A 25,231-nucleotide genomic window follows, 5' to 3' on the forward strand; every position below is an offset into this window, starting at 1 on the left:
AAACTCTCCAAATTAAACCGAATCACCCAGCAACCTTGCCCTAGTAGAAACATGCAGTAAGATTACATGCTTTTATAATCTGTTTAATACAACGTGACACATAAGATTTCAGTTTAATGACGAGCTTGGCATACATGCTTTTAGCATTTACAAACTAATAAGATTTGTTCAAAATCCTTTCGTCTTTATATAAATAGAAGAGCTTGCTATGTTCAGATTTAGCTTAATCAATGCATAACTGTTAGTTTCCATGGCAATAATGATGTTTTTCCATCTCCTCACAGGGCAAAGACCTTTCAACAACACCCTCCATCGAGTTTCAATATTTTTTATTCAGCTAAGTTGCATGCAAATTCTCGACAAAAAAACTCACAATTGAATTACAAATTGAATTTGAAGAATATAACTATCTATTACAAATTCTAAGCATGCTTACAATGCAGTTGGCAAGTGTGGCTTCATATTCCTCCAAGAAAACATTGCCAATTCAACACGATGCAGTCATGCATGATGCAGCATTGTCATCATCAAGCACAACCAATATATCTCACCAATGTTCGCCTAAGAATTTTAGAGAGATACAACAATACAATAGCGGCAGAAATCATACCGGATGATCATGCGTAGGAAGTTTACAAGAATATAGTCCATGATATTGCTATCTCCAAAACTCTGTATATTCATTAGTCAATTATGATTCACAAGTTATCCAATGTTGGCAAAGTACAGCAGAAACAAGGAAGATCCACCATAACCAGTGGGCTAGCTATCATAGCCATGATAATGTCTTTTGCGGTTTTCAGCTCACTCAAATCTGTATCCAGCTACACAATGAGTTGCAAGTCACAGCCAACAGAATACTAGCAATGACCTTCAAGTAGCATTGTAAAGTAGACATACCGGTATGGCGAAATCATTCCATGGGTAATCGTTATCAAATCAGCCTTGATGAGTTCAAACTTCAATTCCAATGACCCTTTCAAGTCGAAGGTCAAGAACTTATCTTGACTTGGGGGAAGACAGCAAGTGAATAAAGATTATACGTTCCCAACAATGATCGACTGATAATGGAAGGTTGTCGTTGTGTTGCAATATAGGCCGGTCTAGGTATGCATACCTTTTGGGTCCCGTGGCATAATGATAATTATTTAAGGGTTGCAAGGTGGCTGGCCAGACTATAAGTATACATGACCACTTGTCTATTCCTCACTTCCTGTCTTCTTTTGTCAAGTGAAATATGGCAACATTAACAGTTGCCATGTGGTAGAATACAAGCCCAAAATTTAATATGATAGCTGCTGTAACTTCAGCACAGACAGTTTAGACTATGAATTTCCTTTCTTAGTCTGGACTAACCAAAAGTCTGACCAAAATATTGTTCACTTGAATTGCTTGAGTTTGCCTTTTCCCTTTCTTCAATTTTATCTTGACAAGCCACCGATATCAGGATGTCAGCCCAATGTACTTGCCTACAAAGTTAACCCAGGGATATCACTGAAGAAGTCACAGTTCAGGATTAACGAATTTAGTTAAAGATTGGAAAACATGTTCCCTGTTCTTAGCTGCATTATATGGCCGACGTCATAGGATTATTTTATTAAACCTTGAAATATGTTATTTAAAAGATAAGGGAAAGCTTTAGATTGCAACAAGGGTGTGTTAGGCCTAAAGGTTTAGTTAAAGTTGAGGACTGAGTTCAACTAAGAGGTTGTTGTTTAGGAGTTGTTGAGGCATGAGGTTGTAAACAAGCGAGCTGAATATAAGTTTTTGACTCATTGTAAGAAGATGAAAAGTGTTTTCCACACTTTCTTCTATTTCTGTTGAGGCAATGACCTGACAGACTTCAGAGACATGGGCAAAATTCTGCACAAGAAATCACTCTAATTCTATAAATCTCTAGCTCTACTTTACCATCCAAATAGCCTTTAAAATATCTCAAATGGAATCCTGTCAGTTGTTTACAAGTCCATTTCTTGATTAAATAGGGCATGCACAGACAACTAGCATCTGCCAAGCTCCATCTTAATACATCAATAGTTTATTACAAAGATTTGCTAACGTAAATGAGACAAAACCAGGTTAATCACCTGACAAGGCATACTAATCCTGATTAGCCTACATGCATGTTAAATGAACTGCAAGATTTTGGCGTAATTTGATTTCTAAATTGAGACAATTTTTTTAACCGATTCTCCAGAGTAAATTTTGTTGCTCAGAAGAAAGGTTTGGGTTATTATCTCTTTGGCTGTAACTTTAAACTAAACTGGAATTGGACTATTCCAGTAGAAATCCAGTCATCCATCATCAGGCAACTCAATTTGATTTTCATACTCCTTGTGTAATGTCTTCCATAGGGGATTTATGTATTTCAACTGGAATAGCCCATTAATAAGCAAACGATTGTAACTAATTATTAGACATATATATAGGATAACTGACCGATTTCAAAGCTTAATATCACCACAAAAAGACAAAATATATGTAGATTGTGTGAAAGATTACTTCTGTCAAATTTCATCACTTTTGCTATGCAACATTAACATACATTGAATGAGACTGTTTGGCACTTCTAACATGACATGCTTAATGAAATTCAGAAAGATGAAAGAGTGAATAAAGAAAGTCATCTCTCTTATGACCCATAAATGAGATGACTATAGAAATCAAACAAGCACAAATAGCCATATTTAGCCCTGTATAAATGGTGATGTTGAAAGCATCTTAGGATGAGAAAAAAAGAGTGAGACAGAGAGTGAAAGAAACAGAGAGAGAAAGGTAGACAGATAAAGAGAAAGGAAATGAGGATAAACTGAGAGAAGAACAGACAGACAAAAGAGAGAAAACAGAATAAAACAAAGGGTGAAACTTGACTTGAGAGAGAGAAGAGCGAGGAGGGGTGAGTGAGCTACGGATAGATGACTGCGATGGAGGAAGAGAAAGAGACAGAGGAAGAGAGAGAGTAATGAATTACAAAATGTATATATTTAAGAATAGGTTAACAAAGCAGTTAACATAACATATACTACCCTCAATATTTGGATTTTGAATACATGAATTTCTTTGTATTTGTACAAATTTTTGCAAGAAATATGGAATTGATTGGCAATATTATACTGCTTAGTCCGTTCCTGACTGATTAAAATTAAAAGTGTTTTTGGCTACACAGGAATGGAGTGCATAACAAAGATTATCTAGCTGTGAAATGGGTTAACACCTTCGAAAATCACAGCGATCAAAATAGGTATATCTTTTTAATTGCTTTGCATTTGATCAACAAGGTGTTAGCAATATAATTACGGCCACACCTAAGGTGTCTTTATATACACATAACTTTTCAGTACTGTACTTAAACAGATTCCGGTGGAACAAAATTGGGCTATTCCAGTTGAAATCCATACACCCACTATTGAAGACATGATCTTTAATCTTCCACACATGAAGTGTGAATTTCAAATGGGGTTACCTGAATGATGTGACTCCATTTGAAATCTACACCCCCTGTGTGGGAGATTAAGATCATGTCTTCCATAGGGGGCGTATGGATTTCAACTGGAATAGCCCGTGCAGCATCAGCTTCACTAACGGAGCAGGCAACATTGATAATGAACCTGAGAGGCACAATCACACCTAGGCCTCAAAGGCTTGACACCTTGGTAGGGATATGACTGAAATAGATATGGAGGTGCTTAATACATACACTATGTGTTATGTGCTTGGAATATGAACGTGTGATGAAGAAACATGGCGATGAGAATTGAAGAGTTTATGTTAATTTTGATGAAAGAGAAAGGATGTCTGATGAAGAGAATATTATAGGAGTTTGACTTTTGAAGGGAATAAATATACTATAAGCTTACAATAAATCCAAGCCATAGATAATAATAAATGAGTAAACTAGAAATGCCATCAAGATCACCTGCAATGAAGCTGCAAACTGACTGTAAAACATCAGTGGAATGTTGGATTCACAATTCTTGTATTCCTGACCTAAAGGCTCAAAGTAAGCTTGTTCACTCAATTGGTGGGATTACCTCAATCATTTTTATCTCCAATTTTTACATTTCCTTGCTTTATAGGTCAGCAAGCCTCTTTCACTTGATTTGAGCAATCGCTTGGCTTGAATCTGGTCCTATCAGGACCTGAGGGTACTTATACTTTCACATGTAACAACCAGTTAAACAAATGATAGATAGGTCAAACAAATTGATAAATGAAAAAGAAGTATTTAAGAAATAAAACAAAATATTCAAGAAATAAAAACATAAAAAATGGGAGAAAATTGGATGATGATCCAGTCATTACAAACTCCAATTTTGGGTTGATGATAAATTAAGCGACATGACAAAACTCTCGAGCTACATTGTGTGTGTGAAAGGCTAACAGATCTATGCATTTAAATTTGCTATTGCCTTAGTGCATGTATCTAGCTCACTCAGTTCTTTTAAAACATGTATAACACTGTATAATATGCAGACACCTTCGCACACTCTTGTAACTTGTGTATTCAGAATGCATTAAAATATATACAACTCCATTAGAGTGCTGTGCTTCAAATTCAAAACAAAATATAGGCCATCAATAATGAATGTTAATAAATACTTCAACTATTATCTCCACTATATTTGTTATTCTTAAAAAAGGAACATGTACAAGGAATTTTTAGATACAAATTTTGTAAGGATCACAGAAGTTGAGGAACTCAATGCCTATGGCCTCAGACAATTTGGCAAGCCATTGTTTGAAGTCAAAAGCCATGACTGACTTAAAGGTCGCACTTAAGTCTATAGCCTTATTGACAACTTTTTCACAAATTCTTCAAAGAAATAATAAGATTTTGTATAATTATGGTTATGTGCATCTATGAGACAATTGACTTGTATTTTTTAGTTCTTGAGTTGTGGACCATTAAAGAATCAACTTACTTTTTTCCAAGAGAAAGACACATCTAAAGAATCACAAGCCCAGTGGAATTTGGAGTGTACTTAGTTGGAATTCATTAGAATGACTCAGTGAAGTTCCACATACTTGCACACTGCTAACATTTTGTTTGTATGGGTTTGATGCCCAGGGTAGGGTATACAGACACCTATGCATTACCCTGATCTAAACTGGCTGTCAGGTCTTTTTCATTCACTGCAACTTCCCCATAATTCAAATGCAGTGGAGAGAGCAGATAATAAATTGTTGATATTTGCTTCAACCGGAATTGGAACCAGGGACCTCTTGCAGCAGAGTCAAAGACCTTAATCACTGGGCCACAGAGCATAAAAAACTTGCCAAAACTAAAATAAATGCCTCAGTGTAACCTTGAACAAGAAGGAAAAAGGATAGCCTCCCAGGGATAACCTGTTTAAGTTTGTATCTCGATTGCAATACACAAGCGACATTATTCTGTTTTTTATTCATGTGCATGTCTAGAAAACGCTTACTTTATACATGAATGAAAACATACTTTAACATGCATAGAATACACACCCAGTCTGCTGCAATGATGTTGTGACAGTTGCATACATGGCTGGGTAAATATGTAAAACAATATAGGATGTTTTCACTCATGCTATTACTATCCTCCATCAACCTATAGTATTCTTGGTAAAATTTTGAAGAAACAGTCTTTGTAAGGGAGTGAAATTAACTGTCAAGTTTTCTTCTGCTTTTCTATTCTTAACCTTAATTTACTGGAGGCTTTTTGGTGCAGGGGAAGAAAAGAAGGTAGGAAGGAGATTGCACTGGATATTTTGAAATGGTCTTTTTTAAGTTATTAGCACAGGGATGGGAAAATGAAATCTCCTTAAATCTCACCTGAGATCCATACATATGGGTGAATGCACTTTAATGTCATTGTCAAATTATAAGAGTACAGTACTGAATTTGACTGATGCAGAGTTGCTCAAAATCTGAAGCCCAAATTGCATGACAAAAAGTCACCCTATTTTTCTCTTAACCATTGGTTTCTATGGAACAAGAACACTGAAAATTGTGGGGTCAATGTTGAAAAGTCACCCAACTGTTTCTTAATCACTGGTTTCTATGGGACAGGAAGCAGTATAAAGTCACAGGCAAAATCTTCAAAAGTAGCCCAAATTGGGCTATAAAATGACAGGTTTGGTAACCATGAAGTGCAGGTGTATGCATGCCTAAATCCTCCTAATTGCAGGAGCTCATCCTTGTTTATATTAGCAATTCTTGTGGAAAAACACAAGTCGCTCTCAAATCTCTGGTAATATTCTTGTCTCATCCTGTTCAGACAGATACAAGTAAACCACTTCAGACTTATATAACTATCAGATCATGGGTAGGGATGTACTTTAATACTATAGCACTCCTTCACCAGTGTCTTATGTAAACGATTGTTCCATCAAGTCACGATACTCAAAATCTGATTTGTATTATTAATTTCTCTACTCGGCTTGAAAGCTTTCATTTCCACTGTAAAGTGGGCTGTAGTCTGATAGAACTTATGTAATTTCTAAGTGAGGTTAGTGAAAAAGGTAAGGAGTTGTCCAATATTACATGATCAGATTAAAATTATGCATCCCTGAAAAATGGCATGTAAATTCTTCCAACAACCTGCTCGCAAGTAACTGATCCACCTTACATAACGCGATATTTTATAATGCGAGTTGTAATTTGTAAAGTACATGTACATTGCTGTATTCCTACACAGTGTACTTGTAAATGTTTACTGTAAGCATTTATATGTTCCACAAAGATGAGAAGACATAAGCTTAAAAGTGATCTTTTCTTGTATTGAGCAGTGACACAGCTTGCAACGCCATCACAGCATCTTCATTCAGCTATGTCGCTGCTCAATGCAGACTCTGAAAAGGTAACTTTTTAAGCTTATGTCAACATGACAGAGTCCAATACCAATTTACACGCTGCTATGAGAAGACATGTTTAAGCCTACATAACATACGCCGAGCAAGTTTCATTTTTGTCACTGGCTGGAGCAAGCAGGATACTCCCTTTCTGTAATTATTGTGACCTAAAAAAGTGACATACTGAGACTAGTGCTTAATTAAAACCCAATGACCAAATTACCCATGAACATTGCCTTAATCGCCAATAAATCTCCAATAAACCTCAATTCCCGACCTTAATTATAATACACCTGTAAGTAATCCTTGAACTTATTCTCAAACAGGTAACAAGGATAAGATAACCACTCCCTCAAATACTCAATGTTACCTTGGTCATCAGATCCTAAGCAAACTCATCCTTGTCCGTCAGCTTATCCTAATCACGCACACAATACACACATCTTCCCATTACTGGCCGGCCAGCCAGCCAGCTAGTCACTCAGTCCAAGGCAATACTTAACTGTAGCGTACAGCAGAAAATGATCCTATCCCATGATGCTTTGCATGAAACTGTGACATATCTCAAACAGAACCTAGATGGAGTCACCTATTCAGGTAACCCCATTTGAAATTCACTCCATGTGGAAGATTATGGTCATGTCTATCATAGGGGGTGTATGCTACTGTATGGATTTCAAAATGAATAGCCAATTGCATGATGGGAATGCAACACTGTATACTGTGACTAAGGAGTTAATTCCAAGTATGGAAAAAGCCTGGCTAAGGAGCCTTCATCTTAACCACTTCCAAGCTCTTTACGCAATATGCCGTTATTTTTCACATCACAAAATTTCTGTGAATTTAATTTACATCTTGAGCTCATACTAATAAAATTACCTACAAATTTGAGATACAACTCTAAAAATATATACAAATCTATAATGTTCTCCATCTACATGTGTAACTACATGTATCCATGATGATCGTACACATAAAACTCTCAAAAGTTGAGTGTTGCGTAAAAATAACAGCAGGCTACGTTCACAGCAGCTGAAAGGAGTATCCCATCATACATTGCAGTATATCTGCATGCCCCATAGCAAATGTATACAAAATATAAACAAGAGCCGCTTAGATATTGAGAGCTATGGATAGTTTCACAATACTTTAGGGGTCATATTTTTGCAAACAAAAGTCTAAGCTTCCCTGATTTAAGCGAGTTATTTAAAGTTGAAGTGAGGGATTTTGTGTACATTTTCTATGGCACATTCAGTTCTATTATGGTACCGCAAAGCATAATGGGATACTCCCTTCAGCTGCTGTGGGCTACGTTAGTATGCATCAATTAGTGACAATGTATCATCTTACGTGAGGTAGTCCACAAGGTAGCTTGACCAATCGATGGCACTTCTTATGCACGAGGAGTTTGCAGTCAACGCATTTGTAACCCTGTCGTCCGAGGCCCCATATGCGGTCGGCGCAATATGCGCACATAGCCCTCTGTGGTAAGAATATAAGAAGATTGAAGAAAAACATATTAATCAGGATTATAGAAAATATTGTGCAGTATGATGGTTCATAAAATTATGAATATTTGATTCAAAATATATTTTGTGATTTGGCAAACTGAGTCTCTTGTCAGATCAAATTAACCACCTGAGCACTACCTGCCGATCTAACATTTCCTCTGATTGGTCAATTACATGATATCTTTACTTTAATCACCAATCAGAATGGAGCTTTTCAAATAATTCACCCCAATTTTTTTTGCGTGGTGAAATTATTTTAACAATGTTGCTGATTGGTCCAATTGAAAATGAAAACTTCTTTTTGGCCAATCGGCAGGTAGTTCTCATGGGGTTAGCATTTTTCGTAACCGTCATCATCTATTTTCAAATATAATAACATGACAAAAGCATAAAACAGATAAAACTTTAATTGATGAAATAATAAAATTCAAAATAAACTGAAATATATCTTATGTATCTAATAAACAAATGGTCTCACTTATTTGCTCATTCACATCACATATTTTGTTCAAATGCAAAGAATTGTTGGAATCAAACTGCTGCCCATAAACCATATTGCACAATTTGTTCATTATTTATAAGCGCAATTTGTTCAAAATTGTGAAGATGTAAAATGTTAGAATCCTACATGTAGTAATAAGTCAGTGAAGGTGGTTTATATTATAAATTATGGCATGTCTAATATTCTTCTCAATTTTGGTTATTAAAATATGCATCTACGGCAGATGAGGCATTGCATGATTTATAGCGTGCCATCTTATCACCAAGTATCTGGAACATTTATCACCTTTTTTGTCATCTACAAAAAGGTAACATCCATGACACTCACATACATAATATTGATCCATAATTTTAAACAGTGTCGCAGAACCATTCACAGGTTTAGCAACTACACAGGCAACGATGATATCCAATGATTTCATGGACATATGGATTTTCAATGGCTTTACCATGAGACGCCAGCTATTCCGAAATACAATAATGCCTGGCAGAGTTTACATCGAGTAGAAACTGTAATCTCATTTTCAAGATACAAAGTTCAACATCCTACAGTCTATGGTGTATAACTAAATTTAACATCAGGGTTGGGAGTATGAGATTAATTTCAACAAATAACACAATACTAGTTATGAAGTTCATGTATAATCACATAGGGTATTGAACTTGTTAACTAGGATTGTGTTAAAACCAACATGGTGATGTGGTAATTAAAAGGTTTGAAGAAGAGACATGAAAGCACAGAGAGGCTAGGTGGTTCTTGTTATTAATATCAAGGCTTTGTTAACTCTTTCCATACTAATGTCAAGCAAGACATACGTCACATTTAAAAATTAACAAAAAAAAGGACAAGAAAGGACGTTTGTGAGCATGCTTGTAATTTAAGTGATGTGAGCAGTTGAATAAGTACTGATTTTACAATTTTTTTTATTGAAAAAACTTCACATTGTGGCTGTTACTTGACTGCATTGGTGAGGTAAAGTGTAATAATCCAGCAGGGAGCGCATTAGTATCTTTTCATATGCCATGCCTATCATGTGCCGCAATATATCAACTTCTAATAAGGCAGGCAACATTATATTACGAATCTACGACAACACAGAATTTGCTATATTGCAAGATACAGAACATGATCTAGTAGAGTGGGTGCTATAAAGGATTAATTCACACATTATATTAAGGTCCTTAACACAATCTTTGCATCTTCAAAAAACCGGCGTGTGTATGCATTTAGCTGATAGCACCTGTAAGGGGTTTGCGGTATGCCGACTGGACAGGCAGGAGTGGCTCGAGTCATCCCTTGCGGGGGAGTTTCGCCTGGACTGGTCACTTTTAATTTTGACCGCAGCACTTCAAATGAAGCTTAATGCACTTCGGGGTGGGACAGAGTGTGCTAAACCTGAAGACCAATACTCTCAACTCCAAGAGTGAAATTCAATATGAGATGATTATATTGATGTGGAGCAAAAACTAGGATATTAGTCCTCTGGGGATGAGTTACAATACCCTAAATCTAACATGGTCAGTATTAGAAGGTCATTGGAATTAATTTGCATAAGAGATTGCAAAAATTGTAACATCTCCTTTATTCCCCTGGGCAATAACAATGAATTTGCATTTATTTTTAGTTCATGTTCCCCGTACGACTGGTTACCATTGAAAATGTGTTGTGTTGGACTTCAAAAATTACCATTCCCCATTGCAACACTATGTCCAGACCAATTTCAGATATATCTGCATTGTTGTTGACATGGTACAAAGTTATGGGTTCCCACATGACTTCTTGTTTTTATACATAAATTGAAACTAATCCTCTTACATCCCGTGCAGTATGATTTTACACCTCTACCGTTGACATAGATATGCTTTACATTTCCTAATCTTTCTTTGATTGTAATGTAACAATTGTTTTAAATAAGAAAATTTTATCCAAATGGTTACATTTCAGTACATCACATCAAAGCACCCATTAGGCGCCCCATTCCTTTTTTAAAGGATTTTTTGTTATGCTTTAAAATAAATTTCAAGTGTTTCCCGACTAAACCTAATAATATAATATTAAGCTTAATCATGTAAGTCTTGACCACACGTTTCCTCCAGCAGCAATATCCCACATGGAATATACATAGAGGCATTTATCTCACAAGTGAAATGATGCATATCTTTGCATATAAAGTGGTCATCAGAAATATTGAACCTGGACTGCCGTAACGCATGAGGCCCGCCAGGCCACAGATGCCACGTTTTATAATTATGTAGTAAAAGTTATCGGATGTAGCTGTGGTTTTTATTTCTTCCTTAACGCAGTAAACACAGACCAATATAGTATCTAACAGCCATTGCCTTGGCTTGCATTACTCAGCAGTGATCATGTCCAATTCTGATATTTTTAAAGGGAGCATCTTTTAGGTAAAATGAAGAGAAGAATTGAATTTGGCATGCTTTTGGTTGATGAGGATATTGAAGTTGAGTTGATACACAAGTTGTAGCACAATTGACTTATATTTGACACATTTGGGATGAGCACACTTAAGGTCCGTTCATACTATGCCGCAATTGCTTTGCGTTGCGTTGCCGTACTGCATCCTACTGCAAAATACTGCAATGCGGTATCGCAATAAAGTTAATGATTTTAACTATACTGGCTTGGATCATACAATGCCAAAGACAAAAAGCAGCTTGCCATTTACCTGGTCAGTGCCATTTTAAGCTTAGCTTGTCTATCCAGTCTCAATGACCGCTTACATCAAATCTATCGGACATTGCGGAGGCCTCGCAGTAGCTTGCATTTTATCCTCAAGCACTGGACAATGAGCCAAGATTTCCCTTCAGCATAAATCTATTTTCAGTTTGGAATATGTTACTCCATTTGCGGCACTTCGAGTGAGTTTCTGCAGGCATGTGAAAACATGTGCTAAAACATGTGCTACTTTTTAAATCACACAAGGTGCCCGGTTATACTTTCATAATTCAGTTCACAAGAATAAGCTACTCCTGGACATACTTACACACAAATTGAAAAGTAAACTCAATTGACTGTCTGTGCAAAATTCTGGCAGAATTTTGTGACTCAATTTTCTGAAGATGGTTTATTATTACTGATAAAAAAAAATCTGTTGAAAGAGGCCATACTCATCATCTGCATCTTCATCATCCTGAAACTCCTCCTCGTTCTATTTTCTTCTTTCCTCCACTCATCCTCGCAATCACCGTCCCTATCACAATCATCATCCTGCTCCTCATTAAAGTCTTCATCATCATCACCAACATCCTCATCATCCTCATCACCATCTTCATCACCATCATCATCATCCTGATCAGGCTCCTCATCATCTACATTAATGTTAACCAATGTTTTTAAATTTTCTAAAATCTTCAAATTCCCAAATCACACTGCGCAAAACCTAACTTTTCCCATTTTCAAACCGACTTGGCCATGCCATCCATATGTTACTTCTTAATCACACTTCCATCTACTAAGGGCGAGAATGATATATTCTTCTACTTGCTATTCTGGTTATCAAATTTACTGGCTGACATTTTGTGTCATCTGATGCCATGCCTACCTGTCTTGTTTCCCATCCCAATCTAGCTCCTCATCACTCCAACACATATTTCACTACAGAAGTGCCCTGTTTTGCACCGTTAATGTTTTATGCGCTATCTTTCGTGCTTTATTATTACTTTTTGTTTTACGATTTTTATCCGCATTGGCCTGAGCATTTTGTCAGATTAAGTTACAATAAAGGTGTGTGAAAATTCCAGGTTGGTTCTAATATTTTATTCCGTCTTTAACAAGTATAGTGAACCTTGTGTCCTCATTCAAAATTCTCTTCATTAATCATTAATAAGGAAGATATTGTTCAATTAAAGAAGTGTTATTTATCACACCATTTCAAATTAACCTTTATCTATAGCTCTGTATAACACATTATGTGGTAAATAACATTTGGACCATACCGGAAATGTTCCATGGAAAAACGGAAAGTCATGATTTGTGAGCTATTCAGAAGACAAAATGATATCATAACACAACAACTGTTATTATGTCCCAATCACCTAACGTCTGCCAACCAGATTGATATTGACTAATCACAAGATGCCTATACCAAATGTCTGTATATAGTGTTTTTGATTCATTTTTAAAACTTGATTTTTGGGTTTGTCTTTTATGTGGATATGTAAAGTATAGTTACTCTTATTCAAAATCTTGTAGTTTTATGAAATGTGACAACAATTCTGAAAATAAAGAACAAAATATGTTACATATTTCTAAATATTTAAAAAAATTAAAGATAATTTTAAACATTTCACAAATTTTTGGTAATTCAAGTTAAACTGTACCTATTATTATTTATTTATTTATTGTTATAATAATTAAACAATACATAAATACAACAAATTTCTTGAAGCAAGGTGACATGAAATATTGCAATATTTCAGCATACAGCCCTAGATACAAACAGGATATCAATTAGGACAGAAATTAAGACAGCCATGCTGATTTGTTCATTAATGAAGTCTACAAAATGTCAGGGTCTTATTACGTCGATGTTCATTTCCTTTTTCCATATTCAGGATTAGTTACACCACCACCCAGCAAGCCGGCCGGCCAGCTCGCTATCATCTACATGCCCAATATGTCACCCACGACATACTAGTATGCATATCTTAGGTTCATTGTTACAATTTTATTTTCAATTTTCAATTATCTTTCTACTTGTTTCATCTCAATCAAACCCTAGCGTAAATTGAAATATAAGAATAAATTTGTTAATTTTATGTCGGCTGAGATCAAAGGTAATTGGTGTCAAATTTTGAAACAAATTCAAAATGCACAATAAAAGGCAACTTGTTGGATTGCCATCCATGACAAGCAAAAATCTTTGTGTCCTTCTTAAACTTCTTGGTCTTAGGGTATAAATGAATATTTACATGTACTAAAATTTAAACTTGATATTTATTAAGCCTATAATGTACAAGTTCATTGATATATTTTTGTTGAATTGCAACAATTGTATTCAACATTATACAAATTTTGACATTAGGTTATAATGAAAGACAAAGATAAAGACAATTTATCGCGTCTGACGTCACCTGTCAATCAAACTCGAGCACGGTTTGTTTACAAGTGTCGTGATGATGACTTGCTGAACGCGGATTTATAACCGGGCGTCTTATTGTTAATTTTGCACCTTTCTACATGCAAACCATCTCAAAAGTTAGGTATTTATAGTTGGAAACTTTCTTTGGTGAATACACCATGTCCACAATGCCTAGAAAAGCTGCTTTTTGCCTTGTAAAAGTACGGACTTTTTTCGCCATTTGCTGCTATTCCTTTTCTCCGATCAGCACCAGATAGATCGATCTTCCTTTTACGCGCTGATTAACCTGTGTAAACCAATCAAGGATCGTAATTGACAGTGACATCAGACGCGATAAATTGCATTTATCTCTGTCTTTAATTATAACAGACCTTTTTCTCCCGGTATCCCATCATTCTAATTTCAACGCACAAGTTTAATTTCAGGGCATGAAATCTGACATTCGTCGTCGTTGCGCCCTTCATAACTGCGAACTCTACACCAGTCAATCGTGCGCAGTGACAATGTGCGCAGTGAGTGACAATGACGTGTTCTCAGTCTCATTTGCAATGTCTTTCAGTATAATGAAAAGCCTGATGCAATAATGCATTGTGGGTAATACATGAAAAGGTCTCACTGATTATAATGTCCTTTACATTGCCATTGTCCTCATTTTTATTGGTTTAATTATTTTTAAGAAAACAGGTGCGTAACAAGTATTGTACTTGAAGTTGTTACTGAATACATTTCTTCCCAGAAATACTTCAAATATAGGTCACCATTCCCACGTTTCTTCCATCAAAGTGCCCTACTTTTCTTGTCAATTGTGACATAAATATAGCTTGTTTTTGTTTGAATTTCCATTAATTTTCATAAACTATTCACGAGATATGACTAATTTGCATCATTATTAAATGCGATACTTGCAGGAAGTTCTCCTAACCAATATTGTAATGTGACGATTTAGGTGAGCAATATAACTTTAAATCACGTTAAAATTGACACTATTTTCATCCTTTGGCGGGTATTTTTATCTGCAAGGCACGTCTCCACTCAAGCCATTCTGTTAACATCTAATCCACCAAAATGTTGAAATCAAATTTGTCTTGCGTCTTGTAATAATACCCATGACCTAAACCTTAATGGCAACATGAGTGTTTTACAAGTGTGACGTGAATATTTTCAAGTGAAATTCTCAAAGTACATCTGGACATGCAGAAAGTTTTGTCCAAATATCGTTTTTTATAAGGATGAGGGATATTCTCATGACTCTATGGTAAAACTTATTTTTCTTCTTCAAAACTATTGGCAATATCTTATAACAATTAATTTTCTGCCTTTTCATTATCATCTTTTATTTTGTAACTGTTAAAATTAAAATTTTTATAATTATTTTGTAAACTCCAAACAAAGAATAACCGATAAGAGTGACAAAAATAAAACCAGTTTGTTGAGAACGATATCCTAAACGTGTATCTAAGCCTAAATTTAATTACCTGATTGCCAGCAATTATTGCAATAGCACACGTATGTATGCTATACATAGCAGCAAGATGCTTCCTTTCTACATTAATACTGCAGGTGCGTCTCGTTTGGTTTAGCATACATTAATAAAACCCCTGCTTGGAGAATGCTACTGAATGTTTTTTTCACAGAAGGTGAACAGCCTTTTTGAACTGAAACTTAAGATTTGTGAATTGTATTTTCTTGACCAAAATTGTTCTGTATTTTCTTGACCAAAATGTCACCAATTTGCTTAATGTGTGAACTGACTTTAATCAACTTCAACTTAATCAATTTTAACAGGAATTCTGGAGAATGTCAACTAGGTTTTATCGGAATTGAATGCAGATGTCGCTTTTTGGACACACCCCTCAATTCCTGTAAACAAATATTGAACGTGACTTAATTTCACACGCACACAAAAACAAATGGATTACCTTACAATCGCAAAATTTTTCAGTTGAGGAAAAATTTAGAAATATGCTTAGAGACACACTATCCCTCCAGCTAGTCCTCCACAATCTCCGCAAAGCATTTTGTTCATAATCTGTAAATGTGCAACTCTACTTTTCAATGACAAAATGGTCTATTCTAGGATGACCAGTTTGATGTGAACGATATGACTTGACTAAATGCAGTCCATCATAATCTTCAAACTTGCAACTCTACTTTGCAATGACAAAATGGTCCAATCTAGGATGACCAATTGATGTGAACGATACGAGTTTACCTGTAATGCAGTCCATTTGCTTTTAGCAATGAGGTTGTTTACCTCCACACAGTTACCTATGATGTACTGCATCAAAATGAGATTCTATATCCGCGCACAGAGGCTAGCAACATTTAGATTCATAACACCACAAGCATAAATTCTTATGTACTATTTTATGTACTTTAATGTCATAAATAAAATATTTTCGGTTTTCAAATAATGCATAATTTCCCTTCCTTTCAAAACATTTTATGTGGGATGGATTTGTGGGTATTTTTTTGGGGGGGGGGGTGTTTCTGTGTGTCTGGTAATGTTATTAAGGGGTGCAATAGTTTACAAGCATTAGCTTTTTGTTGCACAAAAATATTTCAAATAGATTTATGGTATATTCAAATAAATGCATTTGTGGATTTCTCTGAACGTAATGAATTGTGCCTATATTTCTTAAACACAAAAGAAAACAACCTGTTCCTGAGTGCTTAACTATGTTGTTTAAGAAATATTGTTTAAACCTTCATGCCTTATTCATAACTTATTTCACTTGAGTTGTCAAACCCATCAAATAAACAGGTTGTTTTAAAATCTTGTATTTTAGCTGTCAAATCCTGGCAATAATTAGGTTAACTAGATTTTCAGTGTCATACCATCTTAAAGTTCTTTAATTAAGAGATGTTTACAACTTAATGAAATCCCTTGTCAACCTATATAGTGTTCAAAACAAACAAGAATATAGCACACTAAGTCGGCACTCTAAGTAACACCTTACATCACGCAAGCAACGCCTGGCGAGCGTCATCAAGCCTTCCAGTCGCAAATCACACGCCCTTGTACTAATGTTACCGCTAGCAGATAATAACACGTCGGTAGACAACATCCATGGCGACATTATTGACAATGCCTCACTCCCAATACCATATGACTTGCCATTTATCAAATCATGAGCTTGCACCGCTCCGTCCGGTGTCCTACATATTCTTATTTATTCCTTCTTTCTTCTTCACACCATACAAGATAATCTCGCCTCTATTTTCATTGAATATAATAATAACACTCCATCATTCATCTTATGTAAAATGTTATGTGAATATTAGAATTCTTTTCAAATGATAATTTTCCATTTTATTTTTTATCTCATTCATGTCTGCTGCTATCCAAACAAGTACTTACCAGATTGAAAATCTCGGGCTGGAATATATGTCCGAGTCCCATGTCGAACCATATCGCAGTCTCCATAATGGCACACACAATGTTCGACAAATCCTATATACACACCCAGTTTTTGTATAATCCATATAAAACATGAATGGTGTACAGTATGGATAGGGAACCAACACACACTATACTACAACATAAACACTGCGATATTAATCATAAGAGTCAAAATTTGGCAAGGAACGCAACAATGGACAGACGAAGTGTTGACTTAAACAGTGACTAGTACTCACTCGGCTGAATCTCTTGGCCTGGAATGTATGTCCATTCACCTTGTATAGTTTCCGCCATCTCCTAGCCCCTCGTCTGTAGATGTTCCTGTAGCAGAGAAGGAAACCAAACACGTATGTAACTTGACTGACTTGAGAATCCTATGTCTTTCACCACTGCATGACACGCGTACATACACACTAGCACATACAGCTGTAACATACGTAACACTCCGGCTCCGCTGTCACACAAAAAATGAACACTACTAAGGCTATTATGTCTAGCATAGGACAGGCTAAGCCCTCACTCACTAGCACACTGCACATATTCCACACCTTCAAATCTGTCCCACGGTTAAACCTAAACCGGAAGTACTAAGCATATGTTTAAAGGGGTTAAGATCCTGTGCCCTGTAATACACCCCGGTGCGACCTCCTGTCCCAAGTTAAAAAGGAAAAGGGGGTTTAAACCGTATGTCTTAACACTCTTAGCCATTCCCCCTTCATTTTTATGAACGTCTGAATCGGTTACATTCAGTCTAGCCAATTATTTGGTCAATTAAGAACTTCTTAGGGCAAAATATGTTTCTTGACTCCCCGCTTGAATCTTGACATTGTTGACCCGGCACATGTCATACATGCATACTACTTCTTGTCTATTTGTTAACCTTTCTCCTTACAGTATAGCTATGGGCAGGCTCAATATATGGTATTCATGTGCAACATCGAATGTTCATTAATACACACTTTTAAGCACTTATATGTGTTACATTAATAAAAATTTTGCCACAATGTTTAATAAATTTCCGCACGCTACAATTTTACGGTAAGAAAAGGTACTAACATGCCTATAACCAAATGAGTGATCTACAATAATTCTTGACATTTAAATATGGAGTCCCATTGCCTGGCTCATTACTTTCTTTAAAGCACTTCACTAGACATAGAGGAACATGCAAGAAGACGATCACTCGTGTATGCATGATTACATTGCAAATAAAATGAGTTATGCTCTGAAAACTAATATTTGCTAACCTAATAACCAATTTAGCAAGTTATATCCACACAAAATATATTAGTTATTTTATGTAACTAAGAAGGATTTCTCTCATGTGAGGTAATGGATAAGTATGAAATGTAACACAAATGCCCCAAATGGCCCTACTTATGTTTGTAGAGCAATGCACAAACTTACATGAATTAGTAGTATGTTTTCAAACACAGTACAAGGCTACATTAAGTTCCGGGACTTTCGGTTTTGGTCATTCATTTTATAAATAATGCAACAGGCCTTCGATGAAATGAATTCTAGTTGCAATGCCAACTGAACTTTGTCTGTAAACTTCCTTAAATTGAAGCCTTTTTTTGTCTACATGTTCTAGGCACATACTCACCCACCCCTACACATGCACACACCCCTACTCACCCCCACATACAAACACACAAAGAAATTCACAAATGTTATGTTTTTAAGTGAAAACATATTTGTCTATATAAATCGAAAATCATGCTTGTCAATGTCTTCAAAAAACATACTGGTGAAAGATGAGAGTCATTTTTGCAGCACGCATACACACAATGAACGCATTATTAGGTTCAAGTTACACTTTTAAAAAACCCAAGTTTCCTATGTGAGCCACCTGGGCCCAGCTGTTAAACCACACACACACATATTATGACGTCAAATAAACCTAGACCAACAACCTACACGCAATACTTACTATGAATCATCAGAAAAATCAACTCCCTAATTTTTATAAAAACTTTTGTTTATTTATTTTTGTTATTTTCAGAAGATGCTTATGGGCTAGGGGTTATGAGATGAGAAATCAATCAAATTTTAATGAATCATTTCCATAATTGCATGGGTATGATTATAAACCCTAAATTCTAAGAAGAGCAACTGCCATATTCAATATTAACCCTACTGCTGACAAGGCTTTTTGGTGAAGGGAAAGAAGAAAGTTTTAAAGACAGAAGATGAACAAAGAAGTTCTTTAATTACCCTCAGGATTCAAACCCCATGCCTCCCTATGGAAGCCACAATCTTAATCTTCCACACATGAATTTCAAGTGGGGTTACCGGAAAAGGTGGTGACTCTATTTTGAAAACTACAACCCCTCTGTGGGATATTAAGGTTATGTCATCTATTAGGGTGCATGGATTTCAACTGGAATAGCCCAATTGTAATTTATTCAGATAGTTGCAAAATCCCATAGGGGCACTAATTAGGGGAGTGGCACTCCTTTTTAATTTGATTCATATTGAATTTTTCTTTAAAAATTTCAAAGACATTATGGCAGCTTTTTCTTTTCTTATTCTATCTCTTTAGTGAAACAGGGACAAACTTATATAACAAGTATTTCCCTCTTGAGCTCTCAACACATAAGGGACACTTTCAAATGCTGAAATCGAAATACAATTATTTGTATTTGTAATAATAGTTGTTATACAAAACATGGAACACATCACCTAGTGCTGTCTCCATGGTAACTGTAGATAAGGAAAATATTGAATTTCCTGAGCAGGAGGAGAAAATGGGTTATTTTCGCACAATTTGTCACAATGCATTATTGTGATTTTACCAGTGTAAAGTTTACTTTTATATATCATCTTATAGGGAAACTATTCAAATTGCTCTTAAACCTGGTTTATCACAGCAATTAACTGGGTTTAGTGTATGCTAAGGTATAATAATCGTTAAGCATAATTATTAAATTTAAATACCTCACCCATGCAACAAGAAGTTCAAAACATAAAAAGCTCACAACACAGAAGTTCAAAAGCTTGTACCTTTTTTAAGCAGAATTACCAATACTTTGTATTAATTCACAGCATATTCAACATTTTGCGTAATGCTTGTGGTCTACATATTCATTTTGAAGAAAAGTAGTATACATTTGCAATCATATTCCCAATAAGATTGTTGTGTTAGACAGCTATCTAAATTGATCTCACTTTCAAAATTGGTCAAAATTGTTAACTTGCAATATATATTTTTGTCAGGATATTTGTGTTATACCTAGAGGCTTAGCATAAAATTCACACTTTTTTTACCGACAGGTTAAGATTTTATGTTACGCCGATTATAAAAAGCCCACTTTCAAAAACACCATCACACCTCTCAGTATGTAACTCACAGTATAATCGGGTTGGATAAAAAAACATGCAACCATTGCAATAAACCTGAAATTTGCCTCGGGATCCATAAGCTGTAATCAAATTAGAAAGGATTGACCACACAAATCATATAAATGAAAGGGTGTACTCTCTGAAACACATTTCCAACATGGACTTTAATAAATCAGGGACACACAACACATAATGCTGAAAGTGTTTTCATTATGAAGCTTTTGTAGTCAAACAGGGTTGGGCTCAAAATTGTCCTTCATTATCTAAATTTTACAGGCATGCTAACTCGGGAAGGGGTTGAAAGCAGGGGATGGCTGAAAACGCTATGGTGAAATTAACCAAAACTCAATTAGACATGATATAGGACAACTTTGCAATTTTCCCGTAGAAGTATGCTAAATATACCCACAATAGAATGAGCAGGAAGAGTAGAGGCGGTACAAAGCTTAGAATTTATGTCCCAATTTTTATACTTGTTCTGCATCAATATTCTAAATTATGCATAAATAGAAGAAAATAGAAAGGTCATACTCATACCAATTGGATAAGGTGCAAAGGAAAAGATGCTATTGGCAGTATTGTAAATTCATGGACTGTTCTAAAGCTTACTTAAAATTAATGGTATTCATTAAATTATGTTTTACATATATACACAGTCTTGTAATATCAAGAGGCAATCATGGTAAGTTGTGTTTACTCATGCCAAGTTAATGAATTAAACCAAGGCTGAGATTATGCCTGCCTGCAGTAGATGAGTGCAGTATACTCACACATATTGGGCTGCTTTCAAAAAGGGGTACCACGCCTTGCTAAAAATTGGGTTATTTTTGCAAGTATCAAGGCATGATGGTTTTCAATGGCAACTTCTCTTTTATTTAAAATTGTTTTGTAATCTATGCAATTTTTAAGTGTTTTTAAAATAAAAAGTGGTTATCTGCCCAAATGATATGATAAGTTCTTCGCTAGTTTTAACAAAAGCACATTTTAAGATTGTGGGTGCATTTTCATTTGACTGCAAATTGGGCTACTTTGCATGCTATTTACCGCCACCTTAATGGGGGTTCTTGCCACACATTTGGGCCCACAAGTTGTGGCAACCCTAGATGAGCATCTTCTCTCTGTCTCCTGCAATCTTTTGAAATTAAGCAGAGAAGATAAATCACCATGGTAGAGCTCATATACATTGGTAGCATTTGAAAATCGGACAACTAGTGAGGCGCTCATAAAATAAAGGATCACGTTTAGCACCGTGTTTCTATTCTGGAATGATGTATTGCACTATTCAGCAAAGTACCAAATTGCTGCTGTTTATTGCACTTGGGTATCAGAATCAGTTCACATCCTGCACCATACTACTGCAACCACTAGTGTCTCAAATATGTTCATCAAACACATTTGGACTCATAGCAAACCTTCCCTGCAGATCATGCTTGTTTTGTATCAAATGTATATCCATACAGCACATTGGCACAACAACCTGCATCTTGCCCCAATCCCAGTAAGTGCTTATCATGTGACCGAATACAAAATTAATCGTACCTTTTAGGGAACTTAGGCAGGATTCATGTAATTGCCCATGTATACAATATTTGACCAGATCGTAACAATGGGATGAAACACTACTTTTTTCAAAATTGACTATGAGTTTTATTACTTTATAATAGTACTTCTAGGTTGGTTGAGAATATGATGATTATAAATTCTAACAGTCATCATACCACATTTCTTACAAGGTCCCAAAAGATCACAAAATTATTATTAATCATATTTTCTGGTTTTCTTGGTTTCATTATTTATTTATTTGATGCTGCAAAAATAGGGTATCAAGTTGACTTTTCCCTAAATATTGGCAAATTTTTCTATACTGAAAATCACATTTCTACAAATTCCTCTGCACTGGATATGCTATCACACCGACCGACACCTTTTCATTCCCGTATTGGATCATCAAAAGGCTTAATCTTATTCAAGTATTGAACAAACGCAAGCTCTCATCTCCTTGAGTGACTCAAGTCTTCTCATCTCAGGTCCGTACCTTACACTGACCTAATTAACTTGCATACAATTACTTCCACCGACTTCCTCCCTTCTCAGGTACCTCATCTAACCAAATTATCATCTTCTTAAATAAATACGGCTTGCCGCTTTAAATTAACTATCGCTGTCTTGTTGGCTACCATTATACGGCAATTATATTAAAACTTAATTACGTTGCTCATGCAAATGCATTGGTGTGTGGCACATTGAAAAGACATGGAGATTTCGATTTCGTTCGGCCCGGCAACTTGGGTTTCCTGATATGCATGAGTTGGATGGCATTATAACATCGCAAGCAATTTCTACGTATAAATATTTTATAGGCAATCACCGATGTTGATCCAGAAGCCACCACATTTTTTCTAGTACCTTAATCCATCACTGTAACATTGACATGAAACATTACAACTTTTGAGTCTGCATTACAATGTCCTTGATAAATTAAACATGGCACTTTTCTAAACTGCTCCTAAAAATTCAGGACATTAATTGTGACATTTTTCCATGCACTAATCAAGTCATTTTTGTTCATTCTCCTTTAAACACTTGCCCAATAGCTGCTGATGTGTGCATCAACAGAAAACACACAAATATTGTCAAGTAGTAGAGAAAGGTCACCTCACATATAGCTGCTACTTAGCAAAATGATAATATTTGTTATATTGTATTTTCTTGATTTTTGCCAACCCAAATAAAAAAATTGGGTCAATACGTTTTTTGCTCATATAATTCTTTGTTTTTGACAACAAATATCCAAGTATTAGGACACTACTTTTGGTTTTTAATTTGTTAACCCTACCCATGAACATGCCAAAGTAAACCTGGGCATTGAATGCATATTTTTCATATGACAATTGTGATTTTAACAACTTAAACAAAGTACAGAAAATATCATGAGGCAGCCATTTTTGATTCTCTCAACTTCACCCTCTCTGACATTACATTCTGATCAAAAGCGTCTCACGACAAAAGCTGGATAAATACGATTGGTCAATTTCCCCCCTTGGCGATACACTTATAAATCTCGCTGCAATTCTGGCTCGTGAACATGGAAATCAAACTCCCCTCAAAATGCAAATGCAACTTGATGCTATACATCCCTTTCTCTTCTCGTCATCTCGATTCTTTTGTATACAAAAATATATTCAAAACTCCTTGCCCTACTTATGTGTTTTAGTCCAATTTCATCTTTGCGTTTATATTTTAACGTGCCTAGTTTTAAAATGCCAAATTGATACCAATTCACAAGACTTGTTTTCAAGTTTCAACTTTCCCTTCTTGAATCATACGTTCAGACCGGCTAAATAAAGCTAACAATAGCCAAAATTACCTGACAAAAATTCTTAACTATTTCGTTCAATTAGTCCCTTCACCACCCAAAACCATGCTAGTTTACTACACTCTTTATCGCACTGCATCGTACGATCAATATTTTGTTTCAATTCTGCGTCATGCCTCAGAAATCCTGATTTACGACAACAAAATATCTCCGCCATGCAATTTACCATGATTTAATAAATTACCTTCATCTAGTCCGGGATAATTTTACAAAAGCTTTGCCTTTATTAAATTCCTGTATCTTCATTCGACATATTTCTTTCCTCTTTTTCCTTCTAACTCTTCATTTTTGAATCCTCCCTAGGTACCTACTGCAGTGGTAATCTTACACCAAATTCTAGATCAGATTTTTTATTCAGAAGCTGACAAAATCTTGGTTTGAGATAATTGTTGTCAATTTTACCTGATCCGATCAGAGCCAGCATTATTATGCACTGCAGGGCTTTTAAACAGAGTGCGTGCTGTAAACAAGAGCTGCAAAAGCCTCTGTTGAGTGTGCCTCACATTGCTGATGCATTATATTGAAATTATTTTGCAGCAAATTTATTTCAATGAAAAATGCAAAGACTCTTACAATTTTCCTAAAAGTTAAATATGTGTGTGTGTGCTTTACAGCAGAACGTTTCAAAGGAAGCATTTTCTGTAAAGGTCCCTCCCTCAATAAAAATCGGTCTTTGTGATACTAAAATTTATTTGAGACAAAAATTTACTGAACAACATTGCACTATTATCTGAAAGAATTGGAAGCATTTGATTGAGTTCAGAAAACAAAAACATTCTATGTCTTTTTGCTCACATCCTCACTCCTCTCTGATACACACACTTTCTTTCTTTCTGTCTGTCTGTCTGTGTGTCTGTCTATTTTCTTGCCCACTTACTGTCTTCTCCAGGACATGGCATCCCAGGTTTCTCCGGTATTGATGGGAAAACTGTAGAGCAAAGAAAAAAGACAAAATACAACCCATATTAAGCATGATATTATTACACGCAATGTTAGCTTAACTAACCAACATCTATTTTTTGATGACTGATTTCGTAATGATACTTGTAATATTTAAATGTTGATTCCACAAAGGCATCCGCCGATTATTTTAACAGATGTGGACGATGTAATAAAATGGACATTAAACTAGCAAGTCTAACTATAAACCGCCTGTAGCAGAGGTTGGGAAA

General features: G+C 35.6%; 1 protein-coding gene across 5 annotated transcripts in view; it reads right to left on the reverse strand.

Moving 5' to 3' along the window:
• LOC140156748 (protein kinase C iota type-like) overlaps positions 1-25,231 on the reverse strand; it is a 135,428-nt gene that overhangs the window by 21,075 nt on the left and 89,122 nt on the right. For all 5 annotated transcript variants that reach the window (XM_072179699.1, XM_072179700.1, XM_072179698.1 and 2 more), the window contains 3 exons: positions 24,936-24,987; positions 17,575-17,659; positions 8,172-8,303 (listed from right to left, as the gene is read on the reverse strand). In XM_072179699.1, the coding sequence (XP_072035800.1) occupies positions 8,172-8,303; positions 17,575-17,659; positions 24,936-24,987 (269 nt within the window). The remainder of the gene's footprint in view (positions 1-8,171; positions 8,304-17,574; positions 17,660-24,935; positions 24,988-25,231) is intronic.

The sequence above is a fragment of the Amphiura filiformis genome, chromosome 7 (genome assembly GCF_039555335.1).
Source record: "Amphiura filiformis chromosome 7, Afil_fr2py, whole genome shotgun sequence".
Classification (NCBI taxonomy): Eukaryota; Metazoa; Echinodermata; class Ophiuroidea; order Amphilepidida; family Amphiuridae; genus Amphiura; species Amphiura filiformis.